The following is a 23,539-nucleotide window of genomic DNA, read 5'->3' on the forward strand; positions in this document are numbered from 1 at the left end:
TTTGTCAGTCAACAACCACACGGGTCCATATTTCTGATTTGGTTTAACCTCCCTCTCTCTGCTGGTCTTCTGCCCCTCCAGCTCTGCAGACAGGGAAGCTGAAGCTACCCGTTCCAGACGGATGTCCTTCCAAAATCTACAAGCTGATGGCCCGCTGCTGGGCGCTAAGCCTCAAAGAGCGGCCCTCCTTCACTGAAATCGTCCACACCCTGGGAGAGCTGCCCTCTGACAGCAAAGTCTGAGACCATCGTAACCCCACATCAGAGGGGAACTTTGACCAACCCCCTTCCCCCAAAATAAAGACAGGAATGCTGGATTATTAGTCTCACACATTTCAGGGAAGAGGGTTGAGGAGAAAACTCTTTTTGTATATGCATTTCAAACAGTGGGCGTGTGGATAAGACTTCTTTGCTATATCAGTGGAAACGCACTCACGTTTGTGTGAATGGCTTCTTGTGAGCAGTGCCAGGAGTTTACGTTTGCCTTAACCGCAGCATGGATGACCCTCCCCTCGAGTCGCTGTCTGTGGTTCTACTGTGACCCTGCCTGCCTGTCTGCGGCTGCTCTGTCCCAGAGACACTTTGTTTCATGGAGCCTCACAACCTCAGTGCCTCTACCCCTCCACACACACACACACACTCACCAAGACATGCTTTGTAGGGATGTTGAATACTGTGCTCTCACTGGCTTCAATCGAAATTATTGGCCAGAAGTTTAGGAAAACCCCTGAAATTTAGGTTGACTGCTCTGTCAAGCCCTCAGAGTTAAACTAGAACAAATATTAAAGGGAAAGTAGGATACAATGTGACTTCAGTGAAGCTTCTTAAATATTCCATCAACCACTTGGGAGTGTGTTGAATGAGATTGTCTCAACTGGTCTCTTAAAATTCAATCAGCTGCATCCTGAGTCCACCCTAATCCTAAAGGACCCAGCACCATCCTCCAAAGTGTGTGTGTGCGTGTGTGTGTGTGTGCCACTGAACTGCTCCCATGCTACAGTGTACGTTCAAAGAAGAAGTGGAATGGGTTTTTGCATGAAGGTTCGTCGTCTGTTACGCTCGTGAGGAAACTTGTGGAAAAAGTCATCTGTGTTATGGTAACACTTCAGGAACATGAAAAAAAAAGATCAAGTTTATAGCCAAGGAATTTATTGAATAGATGAGATTGTGCCAGTTTGGGCTTTGTACGTTTTTATGAGTGTGTTCTGTTCTTGTATTAACTTTGAGGTGCTTATTGGTCACCACCTATGGGTAAGAATACCCATTACACCACATTAACATGATCATGTTGTGTCAGTTGCAGGGATGCAGCCTATCACTGTGTTTAACCTGCGACAGAATTTCTTCAGAGGTCTAATCACAGTTTCCCTCCCAGTCCAATTGTTTTGTGCAATGCTGCAAAGTGGACCATCACACCAGGCAATGTGTACATAATGTAGAAGCCATGCACTAACTTCACTTAAAAGATTATCCCTCTTTATCTCTATCACGTTGTGTAGTAGGACTTGCAGGTGCCTGTTTATTTATGATGAAGGTCCTGTCTTTTTTAACTGTTTATAATAGGAAGGTACTTCTCTGATGCTATGTGTTCATTCTCATGGTCCATCTCAATGTGCATTCAGTCTGGTAAGCTGAATATGCTAACATAAAGTACAAAGGTCAAAAGAGTGACGGCTGGTCACCAGTACTCATTTAAGTGCCTGGTAAATGAAGGATTATCTTAACTGTTTCCCTCTTCTTTTTTTTTTTTTTTACATTATCTAATCAAATGCAATGGCCTTTGTTTATGAGCTTGTTTTTATACGTCGTTTTTAGTGTAATGTTCTGTTTTTATGAATGCTAGGCACTCACACCTAGACCTCTTTTTTTTAATCTGCTTCAGCAAACAGTAATCACAGATATATACAAAAGTATACATGCTGCTGTCAATAAAGGTTCACAGTGTTTTTACCCAACGTGTTGTGATTTATACTGATGGCAACACATGCTCAAGAACCACATCGGTGACGCTTCACAAAATATCCTGTCTTTAGGTGTGTTAAAAATCTATTTTCAAATGATTTAAACTTGCATGAGATAAATCACTTTGAACATGCTATTTAGTCCCAAGTTTGTGCAGTTACAAGCAGGGACCATTTTGAAAACGCTCCCTTGTTAATGTATACAAGAAAACTCCAACTTTGGTATTTGGCTGCTTGAACACATTGCATTCATGTTGGGTATTCAAACCAAAATGCAGTGAAAAAGGGTCATGGTAATTTGTTAGCTTCCTTCGTTCAAAATGTTGCCACTTGTAAGCCAGCTGAAGTGTTTTCATGACAGCTCCTGTTTGCAGCTGCAATACTCTTGAATAAAATGTTAAGTGAAAATAACGGTGATGAAATGTTCACTGAGGTGAATTACCCACCTCAAGCAAGCCTCTACAAGTTGATTTTCATACTGTGTGTAAATAACAGCTGCCTGTAAGAACAAAATCAATTTTAGATTTTATGGTATGCTTTTGAACAGGGTCGGGAGTAATAAAAAGGATATGCAGTTAATATTTAATGTGCTGGAATACGTAAAACAACCTGTGCTCTCCTGTAAAAACACCTACAGTCTGTTTTACTGTTAATCCAACGAAGTTCTGTCATTAACCACTAGGGGGAGGTGTATGTTTTCTGTAGGTCTTCTTAATCCTGACCCTAAAAGCTTGCCAAATATTTTGTCCATATAATTATGTTTAGAGTTGAACATGCTGACATGGCCTTTTATAGCTGCAAAAGAGGATTCCCATATGAGTAAGAGTCCATGTTGTCTTGGATTAGTGACAATATTTTCCTTTGATCTGATAATATTTAAAATGTCACATTTTATTTGGTGCCTACAGGCGACTTCAGCAGTTCTCTGTAGATGTTTGAGTTCATCCTGAGACTTTGATTATGAGGGGACTGCTTACATTATAACCCGCGTGGGAGCCTGGTGGTCTGCTGTAAGTATGGATGGTATAGTGATGCATAAAGACGCACATCAGATTTGCACACAGAACCATGGGGGGGGGGGGTTTTACATATCCTCAAAGCCAGTGTTGGGTATGGCTTTTTTTATTTATTTATTTATTTTTTTTTAGCATTCAGTGTCTATTGTTAAATTTTACATACTGAAGATACATCTTAATGAGGTTCATGAAACTTCCACTCATTCAATATTAGTGATATCATGACAACTTTTTTCAGTTACTCCTCAGGCCGCTCTCATGGTTGTAGAAGCCCATACATTCAAATATAAATCCCTTAACATCTTGCCAACAAATCTTGGGTGGGAGACCATTTATTTTCAAATACCATAATATGTGGCATTTGTTATAACCTGCCTGGAGTACCAGATGGGTGGGGTGTGCTGCATCATTTCTAACACACCGTCAGATAAGTACAAGTGCACAGGAAAGTGCCTTTTGACAGGTTTTCCTGAGATGGTCCTTTTCCACAGAAGACATTTTGATGTGTTGCGGTAGGAAAAGCACAGGTGTAATAATACAATCAATGATGGCTGAATTCTATTAAGCTGCTTCACTTTCAGGGTCCTGGTATGCACACCTGAATACAACAGAGCCGTCGTTAATGTTATTAGTAACACCTGTGCTTTTCCTCCTACGACAAATTATAATGTCTGCTGTGAAAACTATGCAGGGTTACAATAGGTCTGTCCATGTGGCATAGCCACATGTTGAATGCAACTCGCATACAAGTTTCTTAAAAATAGTAATTACAAATACTTACAGACTTGATTCAGCTTGCCAGCACAGTGAAAAGTGGTGCTGCAATTCTTGTAAAAGTTACTGTGATGCAGGCCTAGTCCTCAAGGTAATTAGTGCGTGATAGGAGAGTTTATTCTACTATATTTTTAGGGGAAAGAAATGGGTATACAATACACAAACAAACATAAAATAGGAACCTATACATGTAATTAAGTAACCTTTTGCACATCTGACTGAATTTATCTAAACTTACAGTAATACAATACTGAACAAAATCTCATCTTATTAAACAACCAATTCTTCTGACAGAGTCATTCGAGTCTTTCAGCCAACACAGATAAATAAAGAGATATTCTGCCATAAAAACTTTGGGAAACATGGTTTAGAGTGTGACATAGTGCAACCTGTGGGGAATAAAAAGTTGGGTGTTTTGTTATTTTGGTGCCTCTGCCTGTCCACGGTGACGTTGTCGGTAGCGCAACCATTTTGGTATTTATTCCAATGAGCGTGCCTTTCTGACCAATGACAGGGCTACTCAGATAATCCTCAGCCAATCGATAGGCGACGCTGTGACTCACCAAATAAGGAGAGACAGCACCAAATAAGGAAACATTGTATCTCTTTATAAGGAGGGAAGTAGTTCCTGGGTTGTAATATCCATCCGCTCTCGTAAACGTTGTCCTAAAATGAGATATTTTTATGCGTCCCTGAATCATGAGGAGATACACATTGCGTTATTGATGGAGTAGAGATTAACACATGGATGCTAACAGGCCGACACTAGCGTTATTTTCGGTTCGCAGTGCGGACTACGTGACATGGCGGATTGATATCGAGGGCGCTCTTCGCGTTTTCCTTTTTGAGAAAGTGTTAGGAGTTTTGGAAATAGAGGAGGAGGGTGAACCAAACTGAGCCGGGGTTGAAGGGTCTTGGGGGCAGCATCACTTTCGAAAGTTTGTCTCGGTAATTTCCTGGAGTCTCCAAACCACCGACTGGCCTGGTTTGTTTACATTCTGTGGCCCAGGCGTGTTTGCGTTTTATCAGTCGTTGGAGAAACAACGCGCTCCAGCTTGTGCGGCTGGTGTTTAGAGACTCGGTCCAGTAAATAGAATGTTACCGAGCCGGGTTGGATCGGCACCATCAGGAAACGGGTCAGTGTCAGGCAGAGGTACCACAGGACACGGTTCGGGGGTTGTCGGCAGCGGGATCCGTCCCGTTTTGGTCAGAGCAGGGCTAGCTTTACCGGGGGTCAGCGAGGGAGTCGGTGTTGCCGGGCGACAGGGGGAACGAGACGCCGTCGGGATGCTGGGGGCTAATGGTCCAGGGGGTCCGAGAGGTGTGAGACCGGGGAACGGTACCGGGGTAACCCCTCTGCAGACCGCCATCCAGGGCAACATGGTGGGGCTAAACACGGGAGTTGTGTTGGCTCACGGAGCCAGGTTCGACCCGGACAGAGAGAGTGCTCCACTGTGCAGCGGCTCGGACAATGACTCGGACTCCGGAGACGATGATGACCCCGTGGGTTCACTCGGGGACAGCAGGAGAGGGGTGAAGCGAGAGAGAGCGGAGATGGAAGCCGCGGTGACGGGGCAGGAGGTGGGGGTACCTCCCGGTGGTTACGGCATGGTGCCCGGCGGGGTCGCGGGGGCAAAGCCGGGGAAAAAGACACGTGGGCGCGTGAAGATAAAGATGGAATTTATAGACAACAAGTTGAGACGTTACACCACTTTCAGCAAGAGGAAGACGGGTATTATGAAAAAGGTGAGTCAGGTGGTTTGGATCTCATTCAACTACAGTAACATTTGATTTGAGTGTCTCTCAGATGTTGCTTGGCCTAGATACAGTGTACTTTATGGTGCTGTGTATTCATTCATTCATGGGATTAACAGTAAGGTTAACCTGTACAAGCATAACACCAATGGGGAAGTGCTGCATTGGTAACTCTAATGGCCACAATGCAAATGTAAAACGTTGTCAGTAGTGACCCTATGATGTACCTAGAGGCTGTTGACTTGCTATTGGCAGTAAAATCTTCCTTTTTATCAAAGACAAACAATTGTGGCACAAACTGACTCACTGGATGTAAGAAAGTCAGAACATTCATCGTAGGCAATGAGCTTTAAATAGACTTGAGCAAATGACAATTCTATTTATGACCATGCCCACCCCAGCTATCACACACACACACACAAGGCCTGACACACACAGATTTCCAGATAAACCGACATACTCATTCATGCACACATACCCATACACCTTCACACACTGACAGACAGGCCTAGAACTGTTGGATGTAGTTCCCATCAGAAACCCTCAGTGCACACAGGCTGTTCTCTCTGTCACTGTGAAGGCAGGGCTTCGCTTGCAGGCGGCAGCCATGCAATGGTGAGCAGCAGTAGGCCTGTAGGTGCCAACAGCTGACTAAACCCCAGGGAAACAGATCAGAGGACAGTCAAAGAGCACTCAAACAGAAGAGAGAAGCTGGGGGACTGTCTGTGCATGCATTATGGCATTGTGCATTTATGATGCCAGCGTCCAGCCTCATCCACCGATGACTCGTCTTGGTTTCAGCTTTGTTAGTTGGCCCTGGAAGCAGGTGACATTAAAGATGACAGAGTTTGCTCCATGGAAGTCATAATAGCCTCCATTACTGTCTATTATGTTTAGTGGCAAAGCAATATTTCTCTGGATTGAACAACTAAAGCACACAATTGCTGCCATGATACAGTATTGCTATGTGGAGGTTGATTATTCGGAGATGAGGTCAGCTGGTGACCGGAGGCACAGCAGTTGTTTTGCTGTAGACATTTTTCATTATGATGTTAAATAAACACTTGTAAGCCATGCTTTATTGTAGTGCAAGAGTTTCCTCTTGTTACTTTGAAGCGCCTGCACTGAGTACTCTGCTGTATTTCTCTTTTTTTTATGTATCCCAGACTGTTGTCGTGGAAACTGAGGTGTCTTTATGTAGGCTCTTGGCAACATGAACACTATTTGACACACTGCGCGGATGGAGGTTTTTGAAAATGTTGCCTACACTATGTCAGCCATCACAAAAATTGACAGGTGGGTGGAGTGGGAAGATTCATAGTAGACTGGTCTCAAACTGGTTTCTAGCATGAGCCTAGTTTCATATTGAAGGATGTGGTGAGTGAAGCACAGGCCTTTTTGTTCTCCTCTAATGTATGCTGTAGGTTACATGCATGCACAATACAACTTGTTACCTCAGTTTGCAGCACTCAATTAATACTTGTGGTTCCCTTTTTTGTTGGTTACATTATTTGTCCAGCGAAGAGCATGTTTTCATTTTTGCTCTTTCTGTAAGTCTGCTCAATAGGCTGTTTTCAAGGCAGACATATTGACTCATCATGTTGCTAATAACATAAGTTGTGGCTCCATTCCATTTAGGAGCCTCAATAAGCCATGCAAACATGCACAATGCCAGGGCCCTGAAGCTGGCTCACCTAAATAGAATGCAGCCATTATCAATGTTATTATTTACACCTTTTCTTGCCATGTTATGTCTAGTGCTGAAACAACTAGTCAGTTAGTTGATATTATTCAGCAAAACATTTACTGGCTCCAGCTCTTTAATGTAAAGACCCCCCCCCCCAACATTACACACACACACATACACCCTGCAGTCATGAATATTTATGAGAAAATCAGCAGCGCAAGGAAACTTAGTAAAGCATTGTGTAGGTCTAGTTTGTGCTGCCACCTAGCACACTTAAGTTGAAAAATGAGTCCTGTTTTGCCCTGGATGTTGGCCAAACATCAGGCTATGTTGTTGGAGACCCCTCTGTAGCTGCTGCAGAGCTACTTAAAGGAGATGGTAGTGAAAGAGTATGACTGGAGCTGTGTAGTTCATAACCTGCTTCTGTAATGCTGCATTAGCGGTCGGTGAGGTGAATTGTACAACCAGCCAGAGATTCCTTTTAACACTGTTCTTCATTACAAACTCCAAAAACCATATCAGCCCAACCCTCTATATCTGGGCGCTCAGGTGAAACAAGTGTGGTGTAGCATTGAGCCATTGTAGCAGTAGCTAGTCATCATTAGCCTTGCTGTGCTCTGTCATCATATTATTGCACACAAAAGGCAATTATACGATCAGCTTCAGCGTGTGCCCAGATATAGAGGGTTGGACTGATATGGCCCATAATGAACACAGTGTTGGAACACCAGCATGAATGCATGGTTTTATAACCGCTCAATAAAATCCTTAAATTTGAATGTGATTCGTCTCCTCCTCCTTGCTCTGCCTGACAGAGTATTGCACTCCAGCTTACAATGGCACATCTATCAGCAAGCTCCGGCTGTACTGTGTTTACCAAGGTGATGGTAATGGCACTGTGCCTTCACAGCACCAGAAGCATCCTCCACATAACTTATGACTCATTTAGATAAAAAGGCTTTCTCAGGGGTTCACTGCGTGTGCGTGCGTGTGTGTGTGTGTGTGGTGCCTTTCCTTTACGCCGGGTAGCTCGGGTGTGAGTGAGTCTGCATGCTGTATAATGAATGACGAGGCGGCAGACTGTGATGGCGGCCTCACGTTTCACGGCCAGCTACCTCTGCGTGTTTAGAAGGATTCCTCGTGTCCTCCGTCAGGACCGGATTACAACTACTCCCCCTGTCAATGCAAGCCAGTCCCCCTGCTGCAATCAGTCTCTCAGCTATATCACACTCTTTATTCTGGGAGCCTTATCTCATGTTGTTTTAGCTTCATATGTGCTATACATCAGAGTTCACTACAGTGGTATTTTTAGATTCTAGTGTTTTTCTTGGCTGACTTATTTTTTTTTTCCAGATGTTCACCTCCTAGTACAGATTGCTTTGTCTGAAGGTAATCCAAGCCCCAATTAGGTGAGCCAGGTCTTTCTGATTGTTTGAGTTCGAGCCTGATGTTCCTCTTTCTTTTTCTTAGGCCTATGAACTCTCCACCCTGACGGGCACCCAGGTTCTGCTGCTTGTGGCCAGTGAAACGGGTCACGTCTACACTTTTGCAACCCGCAAACTCCAACCCATGATCACAAGTGAAACGGGCAAAGCCCTGATCCAAACTTGCCTCAACTCGCCGGATTCACCACCGCGCTCGGACCCCTCCATGGACCAGCGCATGAGTGCCACGGGCTTTGAGGAGACGGACCTCACCTACCAGGTGTCTGAGTCGGAGAGCATGGGTGACACAAAGGTGAGAATCAAAAAAGGGGGATGGTCTGCTGTTGTAGACAAAAAGGAAGAATGCACTCCATCTGTGGTGCGAAGACTGTAGTGAGGCCGCAGCTGTGAATCCCCGAAATTGAATGCACTCATTTCTGTAACTTTGCCCACAGCCCATTTCCCCTGCTTTCAGCAACAAAGGTACTTGAGTTGAAGTCTTTGTGACTCACTGACTGTCTGCTTTCTAACGGAGAACTGCAGTGCGAATTAAAAAAAAAACAAAAAAAAACTGATAAAGCACCATAGAGAGTCACTAATGGATATAGTGGGAAATCTCTCCAAAAAAGGCTAGACAAGCACACGAGGAGAGCAAATAAATCAAACCCACAAGCAGTTGTGGAAAATAATCTTTGTCCTATTGTAAACACAGTTTTGAACTTTTGCCTGTTATATGTGAGGCCTCTGTTTAGGACTTGTGGTTTGGTTCTGAGCACCAAGTCTTTTTTTAATTAAACCAAAAAGTCTCAGTGGGCCTTCAAAGGGCTCTAGACTACAGGGAGAGCCAGATAATATGTAGAGCATTATCCCACTTACTAAAGGGAGCTGTCTACACTTTACCTTTCTGACCTCTCATCCACGAAAGCCTCGTAACACTCTGAAAGATAAATCACAGCAGGTCTGGGCTGCGTTAGGATGAGAACTTCGCAGCCTGCTATATGGAGGACTTTGGTGTTTATCTTTGATTTTGGGATGGAGCTGTCTTGTGTTCATGGGTGAAACACTGAACTTCTGTTTCTGAAAATATTGGAATATCACACATTTTGTGCAGTTTTCAAACTTGTTAACCCTCTACCGGTTAAGTTGCCGGTAATAAGTTGAATTTAGGAAGTGAGATTTTAAAAAGTGATAAAAGATCATAATCTTCATTAGATGATTGTGTGACCCATTCTCATCCCTAATGAAACACCCTGTACTTTCTACTGCATTACTGCAAGTGCTCTTAAACCTGGGGTCTTTGAGATTTTGAAGAGAAGCGATAACCTCACGCTCGACTGTCCACACACCTTGGCGCAATCACGTGCTCGAAGCCGAGATTCCCTCCTCTGTTTACACTGCTTAAATCCGCCCCTTTGAAGACGGACACTTCCAGGCCTGTTTGCCTGGGTGCTGTTTTCACAAGGCACTAACTAACGCGTACCGTACACCGTCAGGGATGGGAGATCAACCTTCGCATGTTAAGCCAGCTCTCATGCCCGCTCTGCTCATTGATAAAAATTAGATTCTGCCTCTGTTGCCATATATGGTATGGTTTCCCTGCCTGCTCTCTTGGCTGAGGCCCCTCACATTCCTTATAAGCTGCAGCTGTCTTTGGAGTCCTGTGATCCCCCCCCCCCCCCCCCTTCATTTAGTGATATGGAGGGGAGGTATGGATGAAGATATGAGCAGGTGGAATGGAAACATTTGAGCGATACTTTGCGTTCAGTTTCATGTGACGTCTATTTAGGTGGCTGGTGGTGACGCTGTGACTTCTGTCCCCGCTGCAATAATCAGTGTGGGAGACCAGCATTGGCCCCGCGAACACCGCTCACAGAGGGACACGCTACAGATTGTCTCTGTGTGATCCATGTCAGGATCAGCACTGTTATGGTTAGCACTGTTATCCACGGCAGGTGGATTCGGAGGCCTCGATTTCGAGGGATCGTTTCTGTGCAGTAGGTCTGTTGCGTGCACCTCTGCAGCGTCTGGACACTATTCATCAAGAGAGCAGTATGTCACACATACAATCCGAGCTAGTCTAAACAGTTCAGGGTTTGTGATGGCCGGTGGGGGAAGTGGAGCACATTTTGGAGAAGCAAAAGAGAGAGGCTTAGGAGATAAGTGAAGCAGACGTGATTTAGTGCTGTAAGGATTGCTCGTAAAATCATGTGATGGCAGAAATTCTGGTGTAAACGTGTGTTTCCTATGTTACTCGCGCTGGATTCAAAGAAAACTCCTGAGAAATGGAAAGATTTTGAAATATCAACAGCAATTGGTGATGTAACTCTGCATCCATTTTGTTTTTTTCTCAAGCACTGGCATAGCGGAGTTTGATTGACGTAGAATGACACCAATGAAGAAATTGTATTTAATGTGGATCTGCAAATATGCAATCTGCTTAATAATGTCAGTATCGGCACCGATACCGTTCTGGTGGATTGGATTTGTGCATCTTTAATCAATATTAAACTTTAGCTTCAGGTGCTAGTCTACCAAAATAAAAGCCTAACAAAGCCATCCCACAATGTTCAACATGTAACATTTAGCTCAAGACAGAAGTCATTTCACATGGTAAACAATTGACAGTTTCCTTCTGAATTTCGATGTGGAAAAACAGGGCGGCTTCTCTAGAAATATTCATCATGTTCACCAACGTTTAGAGTAATGCGTGGTGCAATTTCAGAGTCATGTTCTGTATCACCCCGCAACTTCTTGTTTTCATAGTTGACAGCTTTGTGTGAGCGTTTAACGTTTGAGACTTTGAAAAGGCCGTGAGTCACATTATCATCTCATCATCTGCTGATTGGCCTAATGCATATCTTGCTGGGCTGAATTGATTCATGTGTCACCAGACCTAACTCTGGTACTGAAGACTGAGCTTGCAAGATGTAGTCTAGCAGTGGGAGATCAGAACCCAGAAACTGTATTACCGTAGTAGTACCGCTTTTTACTGAATGTTGCTATTGCACATTAAGTACATAAAACCAACAGCTGAAGACTACAAGTTCAAGACTGTTATCTCAGAGGTGTAGGAAGGCATTCTGGGAAGTGTAGTGTCTGATGTAGAGGTGAATGAGGTAGGCCAAGGGAAAAGCGTGAAGCATTGATAGTTCGTTTCTGTTGTAACCAAAGATTGTTCACAGCTTCTGTGGCTGCTTCTTGATATCAGACATGCCTGCAGTACAGATGTTTTTATGCTTTTTGGGTTATTTTTGGACGGGGATGGCAAATCCCACAACTCATGTTTGCTTAGAGGATCTGGCTTAGGATAGATTTCTCAGTCTTCTCTGGTTTTCTTCCCTCCCTCACTCTCTCTCTCCTTTCCTCCCTTACTCATCCCTCTCTCACTCTCACTCACTGTTGTAATCCTGTTAAAGTTCATTTGTTGTTCTGCTCGTGAGCACAGATCACATTGTCATTGCCACTGAAAACGTACACACTGAGGCCACTGTCCCGACCAACAGCTGACACGTATGTTGTCCCTGCATTGACATTGACAGCCTCTTTATTCATCATATTGCACGCATGTAAATGTGCATGTGTGTATGAATTTGAAATAGTTTCCCTGGATAAATTAGTGATTTGATAATTAATTCACAGTCTTAAAAGGCAAACTGTACTTGAAGTATTTTCTCTTATTACAAATTTTCCTCTGTCTTCCAATCTGCATGCTGCTGTTGGGGCAGAGCAGTGGCTTGAAGTGAGTGACACGAGAGAATCACTGAGATAATGGAAAGCTAATTTGCTCAGATATGTGCTCTTATCACCAGGCTGCTCTTAAACAGCCTGTACGAAGAGAGAGGTGGCGGTGTTGGAGAGAGAGCAGCATGTTGGCCGTGTTAGAAGGGAGGAAGGCATCGTTATGTCACCCCCCACCCCTCCCCCCTTCCACCCCCTTATTTTACAGCAAGCAACTGGACAGGTCAGCCGCCATTGGCTGCACCTCCTCCACTTGGGCTGCCTTGCCTTTTTTAGCAGTCCCAAATGGAGCTGCAAATTCCATGTTGCTGGCAGGGTGACAGACTGGGAGATGGGAGCCAGCAAATGGGAGATTAGACGAGGACCAGGCACCAGTAAACTGCACAATGGGCTCTCCGACCAACACTGGACTAGCCTGCCAGTTGTCACCTTCAATTTGGAATGATTAATCCCTCATGAATAGGGAATCATTTGTGTCCTCCTCTTTTTAATTACCCTCTCATTTCCTCTTGCTTTTAAAACGGGCTCTTTCGTATGATGTCTGTGAATGTTAGGAGGCTTTTATTTTTTACCATATATAGAACCCTTTAAGAACGCAGAATATTTTGGAAACCAGCATATTGAAAGGACTTTTAAAGAGCTACAAGAAAATGTTTCGCCACTTTGCTGTTTCTGTAGCACCACTACCCAAGAGTGAGTGTGTGTATATAAGATTGCTGGTTTGCGTTTATTGAATTCTGTCTCCTGATCTTTTTATATTAGGATTTCTCATATGTTCACTGTGGGTATAGCAGGGGCAGAATGTCTACTCCCTGAGACCTCTCTGTTGCTGGAGTAAAATAATGTCCCTCTCTTGTAAAATGGATTAGTTTGCATGTTACGGAGGGTGCTTTCAGTGGCCGTGCAGTCTTGAGTCCAGAGGATTCATTGCTTATTCCAGACGACTCAGCCCTCCATTCGCACGACCATAAATTGTGACTTCATTTGTTACATTCTGGTACCTAATTATGCTAAGTGGCATGTTTCCCCTTTTGTGTTTGTGAAAGAAAATCTCTTCGCCATTTCCTCTCAGGCTTATACAAATCTTTATGGCCATTATTCAGAGTATCCAACTCAACTAGTATCCTCAAGTAGAATGAAGGATAGAGTAATAAATAATATTATATATTGTAGGGCTGCAACTAATGATTGTACTATCAATTCATTTGCCTAGTACTAATCAGTTACCCCTCACAACTTCCCAGAGCCCAAGGTCACGTCTTCAACTTGCTCACTGTCTAACAAAAAGTCAGAAACCCCAAAATATTCAGTTCAATATAACTCAAGACAAAGAAAAGCAGGAAATCGTCCCAATTAAGAAGCTAGAACTTGGTAAAGTTTTCTTTAAAAATGACTTTCATGATCACCATCAAAATGGCTGCAACTTAAGAACAATTGATTAATCAACTAATTGTCTCAGCTCTAGTATATTGTATTGGATATACTATTCAGACTTCCTGTGCGTTCGCATACAACAGCAGAGGGGTCCATTTTTAGTGATGGAGATGGCATGATGTATCTGTGTGTTAGAGGGAACAGGAGATGGACAGGAGATGGACAGGAAATGACAGCGCTGAGGCTTTGGCTACATCACCGAGATGATTCTCTGCTCTTACTTCTGGTCTGCAGGCATGCATTACACCCCTGTGGCCTATGTTTACTATGCACTGCCTTGACTGTGAACTAAAAGCCAGCGCTGTTTATAGACTGGCCAGTTGAGCAGGAGACACATGGAGATGGTCAAACAAAGCAGTAGGTCAGGTGAAGCGTGCTATGTAGGTCACAGAGATACTGGCAGTTTGACTATACTCTTGGATTACCACATAGGTCAAAACCCAGATGATCAATCAGCTTACGCTTTCTGAAGCCATACTCTTTTAGTCCTTGTTGGATCTAAGCAGCCATTTATTTCTCCACTGAGGGTTGTAATATGCAGAAGCTGGAACAAAGTGACCCTCTCCCTTTAGTGAGCCATCTTGTTTTTTATTTCTTTCTTTTTAACAATAGTACAAGGTGAAGTGTCTCTGTCTCTTACAGAAATTCAGTTATTCTTGTGCAGCCCCCGATGGTGAGAACTCCCAAGTGTCAGATGGCGGCTGTCTTTACGCGTGGCCTCTTGCTGCCTCAGCTGGCCTGGAAAGGGTTAATTTCCCCTCAGAGGTGCTCAGGTTTCCCAGCTGTCTGTACCCTCAGCTGTTTGCACTCTCGCCCCTATCCTGTCCCAAGTCCCAAGTCCCAAACCTCACACAGGTCGGACTCTGCTTCGCCTGCCACACACCGCCACACACACTCTGCTGCTACTGTGGCTAAAAAGTGCTACTTGCTGCCACACCACAGTTCGCTTTCTTGATGCACTTTATCTCCAGTGTCAAGTAGAACAGTTGACTTGATCTTAAAGATTTTTACCAGTTGTCATGACATTCTATAATATCGTTCATATTCGTCTTTATAATATGTAATAGTTTGAGTAAACATTAATGAAACTGTTACTTCAACCTAAACTGTAAAGTCTCCTGGGAGAATGAAGATGTGGTGACAGCTGTGTCGAGGTCTAACTGTCGGTAATCACTCTGTGATGAATGACTGATAGCCGTTCAGTAGATGGGTGATCGTTGTTGTGTGAATTTAGTCTGTTTTCCTTTTGGGCTGAAAGGGCAGAACAACTGAGTCCTCTGTAAACCCCCCCCCCCTTTGGCTTTCCAGCTGCTGTTTAACTAAAGAGGTAAAGGACCTTGGACTGTCAGAGCCCCTCAGCAGGGCCTGGAACTGAGCTGCAGACTACTAACGTTTTAGTTTTAGTTTTGTATACTTGTGTGGATTCAGAGCAGCTTGTGTAAAACACCACCTGCTTAGCAAAGCTGTACGTAATGAGGCCCAGAAGACTTAAGAGTTAACTGCGACACCCTTATTTATGTGTTTTGCTCTGGGTTTCCTCAAATAAAAAAACCCTTTGCTTACTCATTGCAGTGAGCCATACTAGCAGACTATCTTAAATATTAAGATGTGAGCTGTTACTGTAATGACTGGAGCTCCAGCTACATGTTTGCATGGTAGTGTGTGGTTGGAAGGCCTTATCAGTGGAGTCCATGCTCGATCCTCCACCTCTCACCCATGTAATCGGTCACATATAAAAACCAATAGTGCTTTGCTGCTGAGAGAGGTTGGCCTAGCCTGCTCCTACATTACCCTTCTGTTATTAATAATGCATGTGTCTTTTCAGAATATCAAATTTACAGGATGCCACATACCATGTTCACTTGCTTGCTAAGTCTGTCTGTTGTGACTCATGGCTGTGTTTCCGGATACTGAACCTGTACTATTCACTCACCTCGTCTGTTATACTGCTGCACTGTGCAGAGTGCTAGTGCTATGGCACCATAGGTTCGTCCCAATACAGAGGCTGGATCATCCAAAGGATCAGGCCTGTGAAGGTGTGTCCTTTGGATGGTTCAGGCTCAGTCAGAAAAGAATGGTTTGTCACCAGGAAGTTGCCCTCAACTGGCCTCAGTGTAAATACCACTGGGAAACTGGGTTCACAAATTCCATAGTACCAGAGTTTATAGTGCAAGTTTTAACATTTCACATCAATACATGATGGACAACTAACAAATAGTGTACCAGGTTAATAATAAATACAGCATAATTTTAATTTCCCTGTATCACCCACTGATTAAAGGGGTACTCTAACTCTAGTGAAGTACTGAACTTCTATGAAGTTGAGAGACTCAGAAGAGACAGATTTAAAAGGAATCATCAAAATCAAACCAGTAGAGAGGCCACATAGTAGACTTTTAGTCCCTAGTATGGGATAAGCCCTGATGACATCATCAGGGTTATCTATTTTCTTGGAGGACATTACACAACTGTTTTCACAGGCTGAGTTGCACTCCCCATGACATTTAAACTACGATGGCAAAGGTCCCTGGTCGGACTCGACCCTGGGATTGAAGTGTGCACAATGCATTATGGGATACTGGGGACTGCAAAGGACACAGCGGTTGTGTCCTCCAAATTAGGGCAAAAGAAAGCTGCATTTCTTGGCCACAATCAGATGATCAAGACACTGAACTGGGACACAGCATGCGTAGCTCCCATTCATTGTTGAAGGGCCCTTCCTCTTACCTTGCCACAGTTCCCATTGTTTTCCTGCTTGTGATCACAGCCCTTATTAACATAAACCAATAGAGAATATTCTGCCTCAACTGATGTGTCTCAGCAACGTCTCTGTATGTTTAATGAAACCCTCAAGGGACACTGAACCCACGGGGAAATGTTCTAACGTGTAGGTTTATCCACATACTGCTATTACAGATCATTAGTATCAAGTGATAAGTATGTAAGAGCATGGAAACAGGACAGGACTATAAAGCACATCTAAACCTACCGTGCCTAACGCCTACCCTGCTCTTATCATGCAGCCCACTCACCAACACATCCTGCTCCACTGTTCGATGGATGTTCACATTATCGTATGGTGTAACGCTACGCCTCGCCTCGTTTGATCTTAAGTTTATGTGAGCACCTCATCTGCTTGATTTCTTTTTTTTTTACTGAGACGTCATGTTGGTTATGGTCAGTTAGTTGTCATAGTAACTACGCAAAATATGAGTGCAGAAATGGTGTTTTTGTTACTCTTCAGTAGAGTTGGAGTGAGCTAGATGAATGGACAATGCTGTGAGTACTCAGGTGTGTGTCACACACACTCATGTTCCGACACACCTGGTAGGATTTCTAGATCTTTTTCTCTCTCGGGCATTATATGTTTATGGGCATTATGTCGAGTAGCATTTTAATAGGATTTGATTTCATACATTCAGTGTTGACAATTGGAAGATTCTTTCTCCAACTTATTGCTCTTTTAAGACTTGAGAGTGGAGTTGCTCAGAGAAACGCTCCCTGCACTGCTGAGTAGTTTTACATATGGATGCAATTAGGGGGGGTCCCAGCCTGTTTCTCTACCTTGTTTATGTATTTTGCCCTCATTCTGGTTTTTGTCACCCATCCATTGATCCCTGAAAATACTGCAGTGTATAAGTATTAAAGCCTCCTTCTTCTCCTGCCTACCCTGCTCTCAGCTGCTCAAAGAGGAAAAGCCCCATTAATTGTGTTGTTTTAGGTGTCCTCGTATGAAACTCTTCTGATGTTGCTTTCGCAGCCACTGGAATTAATGGGTTATAGCAGAGTGGAGCAAGTACTAGTGCATCAGTTTGAAATACTAGCAACTTCCAGGTGGTCAAAAACAGAATCTTAAAGGGGCACTCCACCGATACACATCACATTACACATCAAGTTTGAGTTTACTCGTCAAGATAACCCCAATGACGTCATCAGGATTATCTTGGATTTGGCTTGAGACTTCAAAGTCTTCACAGAAAGCCTGTTTTACAAACTGTAGATGTGGGGATTGAAAGGTGCATTGCATTATGGGAATTGTAGGAGCCAGTGTTTTTGGAGCTTGACCCATACTCGGGATGAAAAGTCTTGATATCTCAGCTTCTGGTGCTTCGATTTTCACCATTAAAAACTAACTCTAAAATCCTTGAGAGAATCCAATACTAATGTAATTTCATCCAATGACCGTCCCGTCTTCTCCCACAGGATACACTGAAGCCGACGTTCACGGTGGCTAGCCTACCAGGCACTACCAGCAGCGCCCAGTCCACAGTACCCACCACCTCCACCACCATGCAGGTGAGCAGCGGACCTTCGTTCCCCATCACCAACTACCTGGCACCCGTCTCGGCCAGCAGCAACGTCAGCGCTAACGGTACCGTCCTCAAGACCAGCGCCTCCACGGGGGTGATGCAGCTGCCCGGCGGTTTCACTTTCATGCCCGGTATGTAGGAGAGAAAAACACAGGGTGCCTTTTACTTCAACACCCAGAGCTCTGTTACGATTCTTAATTATTTTCTTCATGGTTTGTTTGTCCCAACTTCATCCTTTAGAATGGAACTGACACGTCTGCCGGCCTTCATGTTTTGTTAATGTCACAGCGTTGTCTAGCTTATTACCTGATTAGAATTTGAATGGCCCTGCAGACCTCAGCCATCATCTCGGGGTGGTCGTGCCTCCCTCCCTCCCTCCCTCCCTCCCTCCCTCCCTCTCTCTCTCTCTCTCTTCGAGCTGTTTACATCACACTACAACCCTTCATAGCCAGTCATAAACACTCAACGCCCTCAGGTTTTACAAAGACCCCGGTATCCAGGGAAGCCACATCTATTGGCGACTGGCCCTGCCTTTGATTGTCACTTGGGGACAGGAATAATTAGGTGAGAGGGACACAATAGACCTGGCAATGAGGGCTGATGAACATGGCCCGTAATTAGTCATGAATATTCAACGAAGGATCGGTGGCTTGTGCTGAAATTATAATTGAGGTGTACTTTGTGGAGCCGGAGCTTTGTGACAGAGTGGTCTTGAACTAGACATGACCCTTCATTAAGGGGGACTTCACAGACACACTCTGAAACACAAGGGATCTCTACCGCACCAACTCAACCAGGATTTAAGGGCAGCAGGCTCTGATTTGGGGATCCCTAAAGTGTTTCTAAATTGGCTTTCCCCCTGCAATTATTCATTACACTCCCTTTTCATGGTGGGTGTGCTGAGAAATACTGGGGCTACATCTGTGGGTCTCCAAGTGGGGCACGGGGACGCCAAGAGGTCACGATTCCTCCAAAGACATGAAGATTATTTGAATTTCACTATAATTTCATTTAATATCCCGTCTGTAAGAAGCTCAGTGCTCTGGAACATTTACTTGGACTGTCCATGACATGAACAATTTGAAAAGGCTGGTTGACTCTTAAATGCTGGCTGCTGCGATCTTTTTTGTGTATGTTGTTGTTATTGTTGTTATTATGTAGACAAGAGTCTGCCGAACAGGCCCAGTGCTCGTCAGTTGCTAGTTGTTGCAGAGTGTTGGTTGTCAGTGCTCTGTCACAGCTGAACAGACACTCAGTCACAGTCACATGATGCCCACTAATGGGTCCTGTATGTTATTTTGACTGACAGCTGAAGGGACATCCAGGCAAGCGTCTCTGTCCATCCCTCCTCGTTTTTCTTTCTCTTCCTCCTGCAGCCTTCTCTCTCTCTCTCTCTCTCCCTCTCCTGCGTCACTCTTTGCTTCTCTTCTGCTCGCTCACTCCCTCTCTCCTCTTCACCACCTGTCTGGCACATAGCAGCAGTGCCAGGTGGAACAACACACCCTCCCACACTAAAACCTCCTCAGCTGACAGCTTGACAGGGCCTGCCCACCCCACTGCAGCAACTGTCTATGGAGCATATGACCAAATGTGAGGGCGTAACTCCAGAGTCATGTTCTGAAACCAGATATCTGACATTTTAGAACAAAAAAACAAATAGAAAATTGAAACATCTTGCAACATCTTGAAAAGAATTTGGGGTTCACAAAATGACACATCTTTACAGTTAGGAAGGATTTGAATATTACAAGTCACATAACAGATTTGCTGATTCACACGTGTTTGAGTGCCAAAAGTAAACTAAAATGTCAATGTGCTAGTCAACCACTTAATACAGTCATACAGTATTTGTCACTTGACTTAGCAACCACGTATGTATTAAAACTGTTATTGAACATTTGCATTTTTTCCACTTACCTTTTTATTAAGTAGCCTAATAAACATGAATTTACAGTGCAACACCAACTTAAAGGTACCCTGTGGAGATTTTGACCTCTAGTTGCAAGTGGATCCCTGTTTTGTTTGTATTGTGCACATGCACAAGGGTACACAGGCATGTGCACGCGGGCTATTCAGGCTATTCTGTTGATTCCGACATTTGTCACCCGCCAACAAAGCAAAGGAAGAACACATGGATGAATGCCCATGAGAACATGGATGGAAACAATGCACAATTTAAAGCATTTTTAATAATGGCTTTACAAATGTTTTTTGAGGAAGAAAATGCATCAAGACCTAAATGTTAAACTGTGTGTTTTGATGGGAAACGCAGAGTAAACATAGTTTCTGTTTGTTTTACAAGAAAACTCCATATCTTCATCTTTATCTGGCCAGTGATCTGGAACTTGCTAGATGGATAAATGATATTAGATTTTTGATAACATCAGAAAATTGAAACAAATATTTTTGTGAACCTTGCATCTCTAGCTAAACGTGGGTACTTAACATAAGTCTTGGGCCACTGAAGGTTGTTTTCTCAAAGTGAGTCGTTTGTAGAAATGTACTCTGGCTGAAATGAAGTTATTAGCACTTTTTCAAACTGTACTGTCCTTTCACATTTAGTCTTACTCTCCCCCGTGTGTGTGTGTGTGTGTGTGTGTGCCCCTCCAGCAGGCACTCCTCTCCCCCCCGGCACCCCCACCATTCCTCTGAGCCAGCTGCAGCAGCACTCCCTGGCCCTCCAGGGGCAGCATGGTCAGGCCCTGGCCGCCGCCCCGCAGCCACAGCAGGGACAGCAGGCTGTCTTCCGCTTCCCTGCTGCTGTCTCCCTCACAGGTGACCTGCTCTGCATGCTGCCACGACTGTGCTCGCCTATACTAATCATAATCATATCATCACAGAGCTGCTGCTGCAAGTACTGCTAATGCTACCTCTTCTGCTATGACCAATAATCAATTCACCGAATGCTAGGATTACTAATGCTAACAACGACTTCTACTACCTCCAGATAATAGTACTGCCAGTGCTAACCATACGCCACCCCCACTGCTGCACTCTCCACACTCCTACTGCAACTGCTATTCCCTGTGTGGGGTGTTTGATGACTTACCGTAGTAGCTGTATTCCCTCTGTGTGTCTCCAGGAGCGGGGGTTCCCCAGCAGCTCCAGGCCATCCAGGTCCACAACACCCAGTCCACCTCCAACAGCGACAGCAGCCCCGAGATGTCCCACACCTCCACCAACTCCACAGGTAGGTCAAATCCCCTCTCTGAAAAAGGACTGAGGTTACCAAAGGTTACCAGAAGATTTCAAGTGCAGTCTCCGAAATTCATGTAATCACTTGTGTACAAACCACCATCAAATTCTGATGGGGGTTTGTACACAAGTGATGGAATTTGAGTTTGAAAAAAACAAAACAAGTATACAGCATCTCGATGAGTGCAAATAGGGACCGCTTGTGTGTTGCTGTCCCACTTGACATTAGTAGATTTTTACAAGAAAATCCTTTTAAAATGATAATGATATTTTACTTGTCCTGCTTGCACTGTTTTCATTCTTCTTGTGTCCTTGAGGACAGTGTTATTGTGCCACTACTCACTGCATTAGCAGTTGAATTTAAATGGATACTAAGCACCATCTGCTGGCCAACGTGTGTACACACCTCATGCCCTCCGTGTGACATGTGCTTTTCCCCCCTCCTCCTCCTCCTCCTTCCCCTGCTCTCCTTCCAGCAACTGTGAGTCTCCCAGCAACCATCGTCACCTCGTCAGTGCCAACGTCTGTGGCGGGTCACATGATGTACCCCAGCCCCCACACAGTGATGTACGCTTCCACGCCGGGGCTGGCTGACGGGGGGCTGGCTGTGCTCAACGCCTTCTCCCAGGGCACCCCGGCCATGCAGGTGTCCCACGCACAGGCCCAAGACACAGGTGAGACACTGAACAGCACAAACTGAACACACACTTTTATGTGGATTCATTTCTAATTTGTAAATAATTTCAAGTAGACATAATGCTAGAGAGCTTGCTGATTGAAAACCATGTCCCCCTCCCCCCTCTCCCCCCAGGTGCTGTCCCTCAGGTGTTCCTTACAGCACCTCCAGGCACGGTGCAGATTCCCGTCTCAGCGGTGCAGCTACACCCAGTACGGCAAGATCTGCATTTTACAAGTGAAACTCTCATATTCCCTATGCAACCAGCATGCCACGTGACCGCACTAATGCATCCTAACAGAGCACTGGCACACAGGCCACAGGGTTGTCACCTGTTGCCTCTTTTTGTATGAATGATCAGCTGGCAGCTTGTTTTACCTGTGATTTGCAGCAAAATACACATGCAATAGACTTAACAAAACACCACTGTAGCAGTGCATGGAAGTCAGAGTTAAAATGTTTTTTTATTTAATTTATAAAGTTCATTCATTTATGTAAATTGGTTTAAAATATATAGGTATTTAGATTATATGCAACTGGAAAGATCTTATATAAAACTTCTTTTAGAAAGTCTATATAATAGTCTAAATTGCACTGTACAGAACGTGATGTCATAGAGAAAAACTTCAGCATTTTTTACAGCGTTACACTCCATGATAAACGGCATGCAGCGTGGCAGGATTTCCATTTGTGTGATGTGATGACTTGTGATTGGCTGTCTGCATTGTCTCCTGATGTAGCTGTGTTGCGTTCCAGATGGTGATTGGTCAGCAATCGAGCGGCAGCAGCAGTAACCTGACGGAGCTCCAGGTGGTCAATCTGGACGCAGCACAGAACTCAAAGAGTGACTGACGGACAGCTGGAGCTGTTTAACATGGCAGACCCAGGGACGGACACACACACACACACACACGGACACATGGACACACACACACACGGACACACACACACACACACACACACACACACACACACACACACACCTCTATTTATTGATGCCTTCCTACAGAGTTTCACATTACACTTCTGAATGTGACTTTAAAGTACATATATACACACGATCAAGGGCATATGTGTGGCTGACCCTTATACAGTATGTTTTGGTATATAAATATATATATATATATATATTCGCAAATGCATAGGAAATCACTACATCCATCATCGGAAGCTATTTTCTATGCCGTTAGATGGTGTTATTTTTTTGTGTGTGTGTGTGTGTGTGCGTGTGTTTTTGCAAATGTGTAATTACATGTACACACACACTGCAAGGTGCCACAGCTTCACACCAGCCAAAGAGACATTTGTTTGTCTGAATGTTCCAGTGTGAGCAACTTGTGCACAAGAGTGTGTGTGTCTGTGTGTGTGCGTGTGCATATCTGGGGTTTGTAAATGGGCGGGGAAGACACTTATTGATTTCAAAAATGTACATAGTCTTTTTTTTTTGTTTTGTTTTTCTAAATTGATAGCTCGTATTTTTAGCCTGGTTTAGTTTGTGCAACGGCATGTAGTTGTTTTTTACGTAGTGGTTTTGTATGTACATGAAAATGATTTGCATAAAGAAAAATAA

General features: G+C 44.2%; 2 protein-coding genes across 2 annotated transcripts in view; both read left to right on the forward strand.

Moving 5' to 3' along the window:
* The window catches only part of ptk7b (protein tyrosine kinase 7b), a 69,917-nt gene extending 67,968 nt beyond the window's left edge, over positions 1-1,949 (forward strand). Inside the window, 1 exon segment of the mRNA XM_070915971.1 lies at positions 82-1,949. Within this exon segment, the coding sequence (XP_070772072.1) occupies positions 82-242 (161 nt within the window). The 3' untranslated portion in view covers positions 243-1,949.
* A 3,172-nt stretch (positions 1,950-5,121) lies between these two features.
* srfb (serum response factor b) lies at positions 5,122-22,968 on the forward strand. Its single transcript, XM_070916153.1, has 7 exons — positions 5,122-5,496; positions 8,663-8,929; positions 17,992-18,229; positions 21,181-21,292; positions 21,780-21,967; positions 22,105-22,181; positions 22,726-22,968. Exons 1-7 carry the CDS (start codon positions 5,131-5,133, stop codon positions 22,819-22,821), a joined length of 1,344 nt encoding a protein of 447 aa, XP_070772254.1. The 5' UTR covers positions 5,122-5,130; the 3' UTR covers positions 22,822-22,968.
* Positions 22,969-23,539: the final 571 nt, after the last annotated feature.

Source organism: Enoplosus armatus, chromosome 12 (assembly GCF_043641665.1).
Source record: "Enoplosus armatus isolate fEnoArm2 chromosome 12, fEnoArm2.hap1, whole genome shotgun sequence".
In the NCBI taxonomy this organism is placed as follows: Eukaryota; Metazoa; Chordata; class Actinopteri; order Centrarchiformes; family Enoplosidae; genus Enoplosus; species Enoplosus armatus.

Coding starts and splice junctions, on each gene's coding strand:
- srfb (XM_070916153.1), top strand. CDS start 5,131: ATGGTGGGGCTAAACACGGGAGTTGTGTTGGCTCACGGAGCCAGGTTC. Junction 8,930..17,991: donor AGAGCATGGGTGACACAAAG/GTGAGAATCAAA, acceptor CTTCTCCCACAG/GATACACTGAAGCCGACGTT. Junction 21,968..22,104: donor CGCACAGGCCCAAGACACAG/GTGAGACACTGA, acceptor CTCTCCCCCCAG/GTGCTGTCCCTCAGGTGTTC.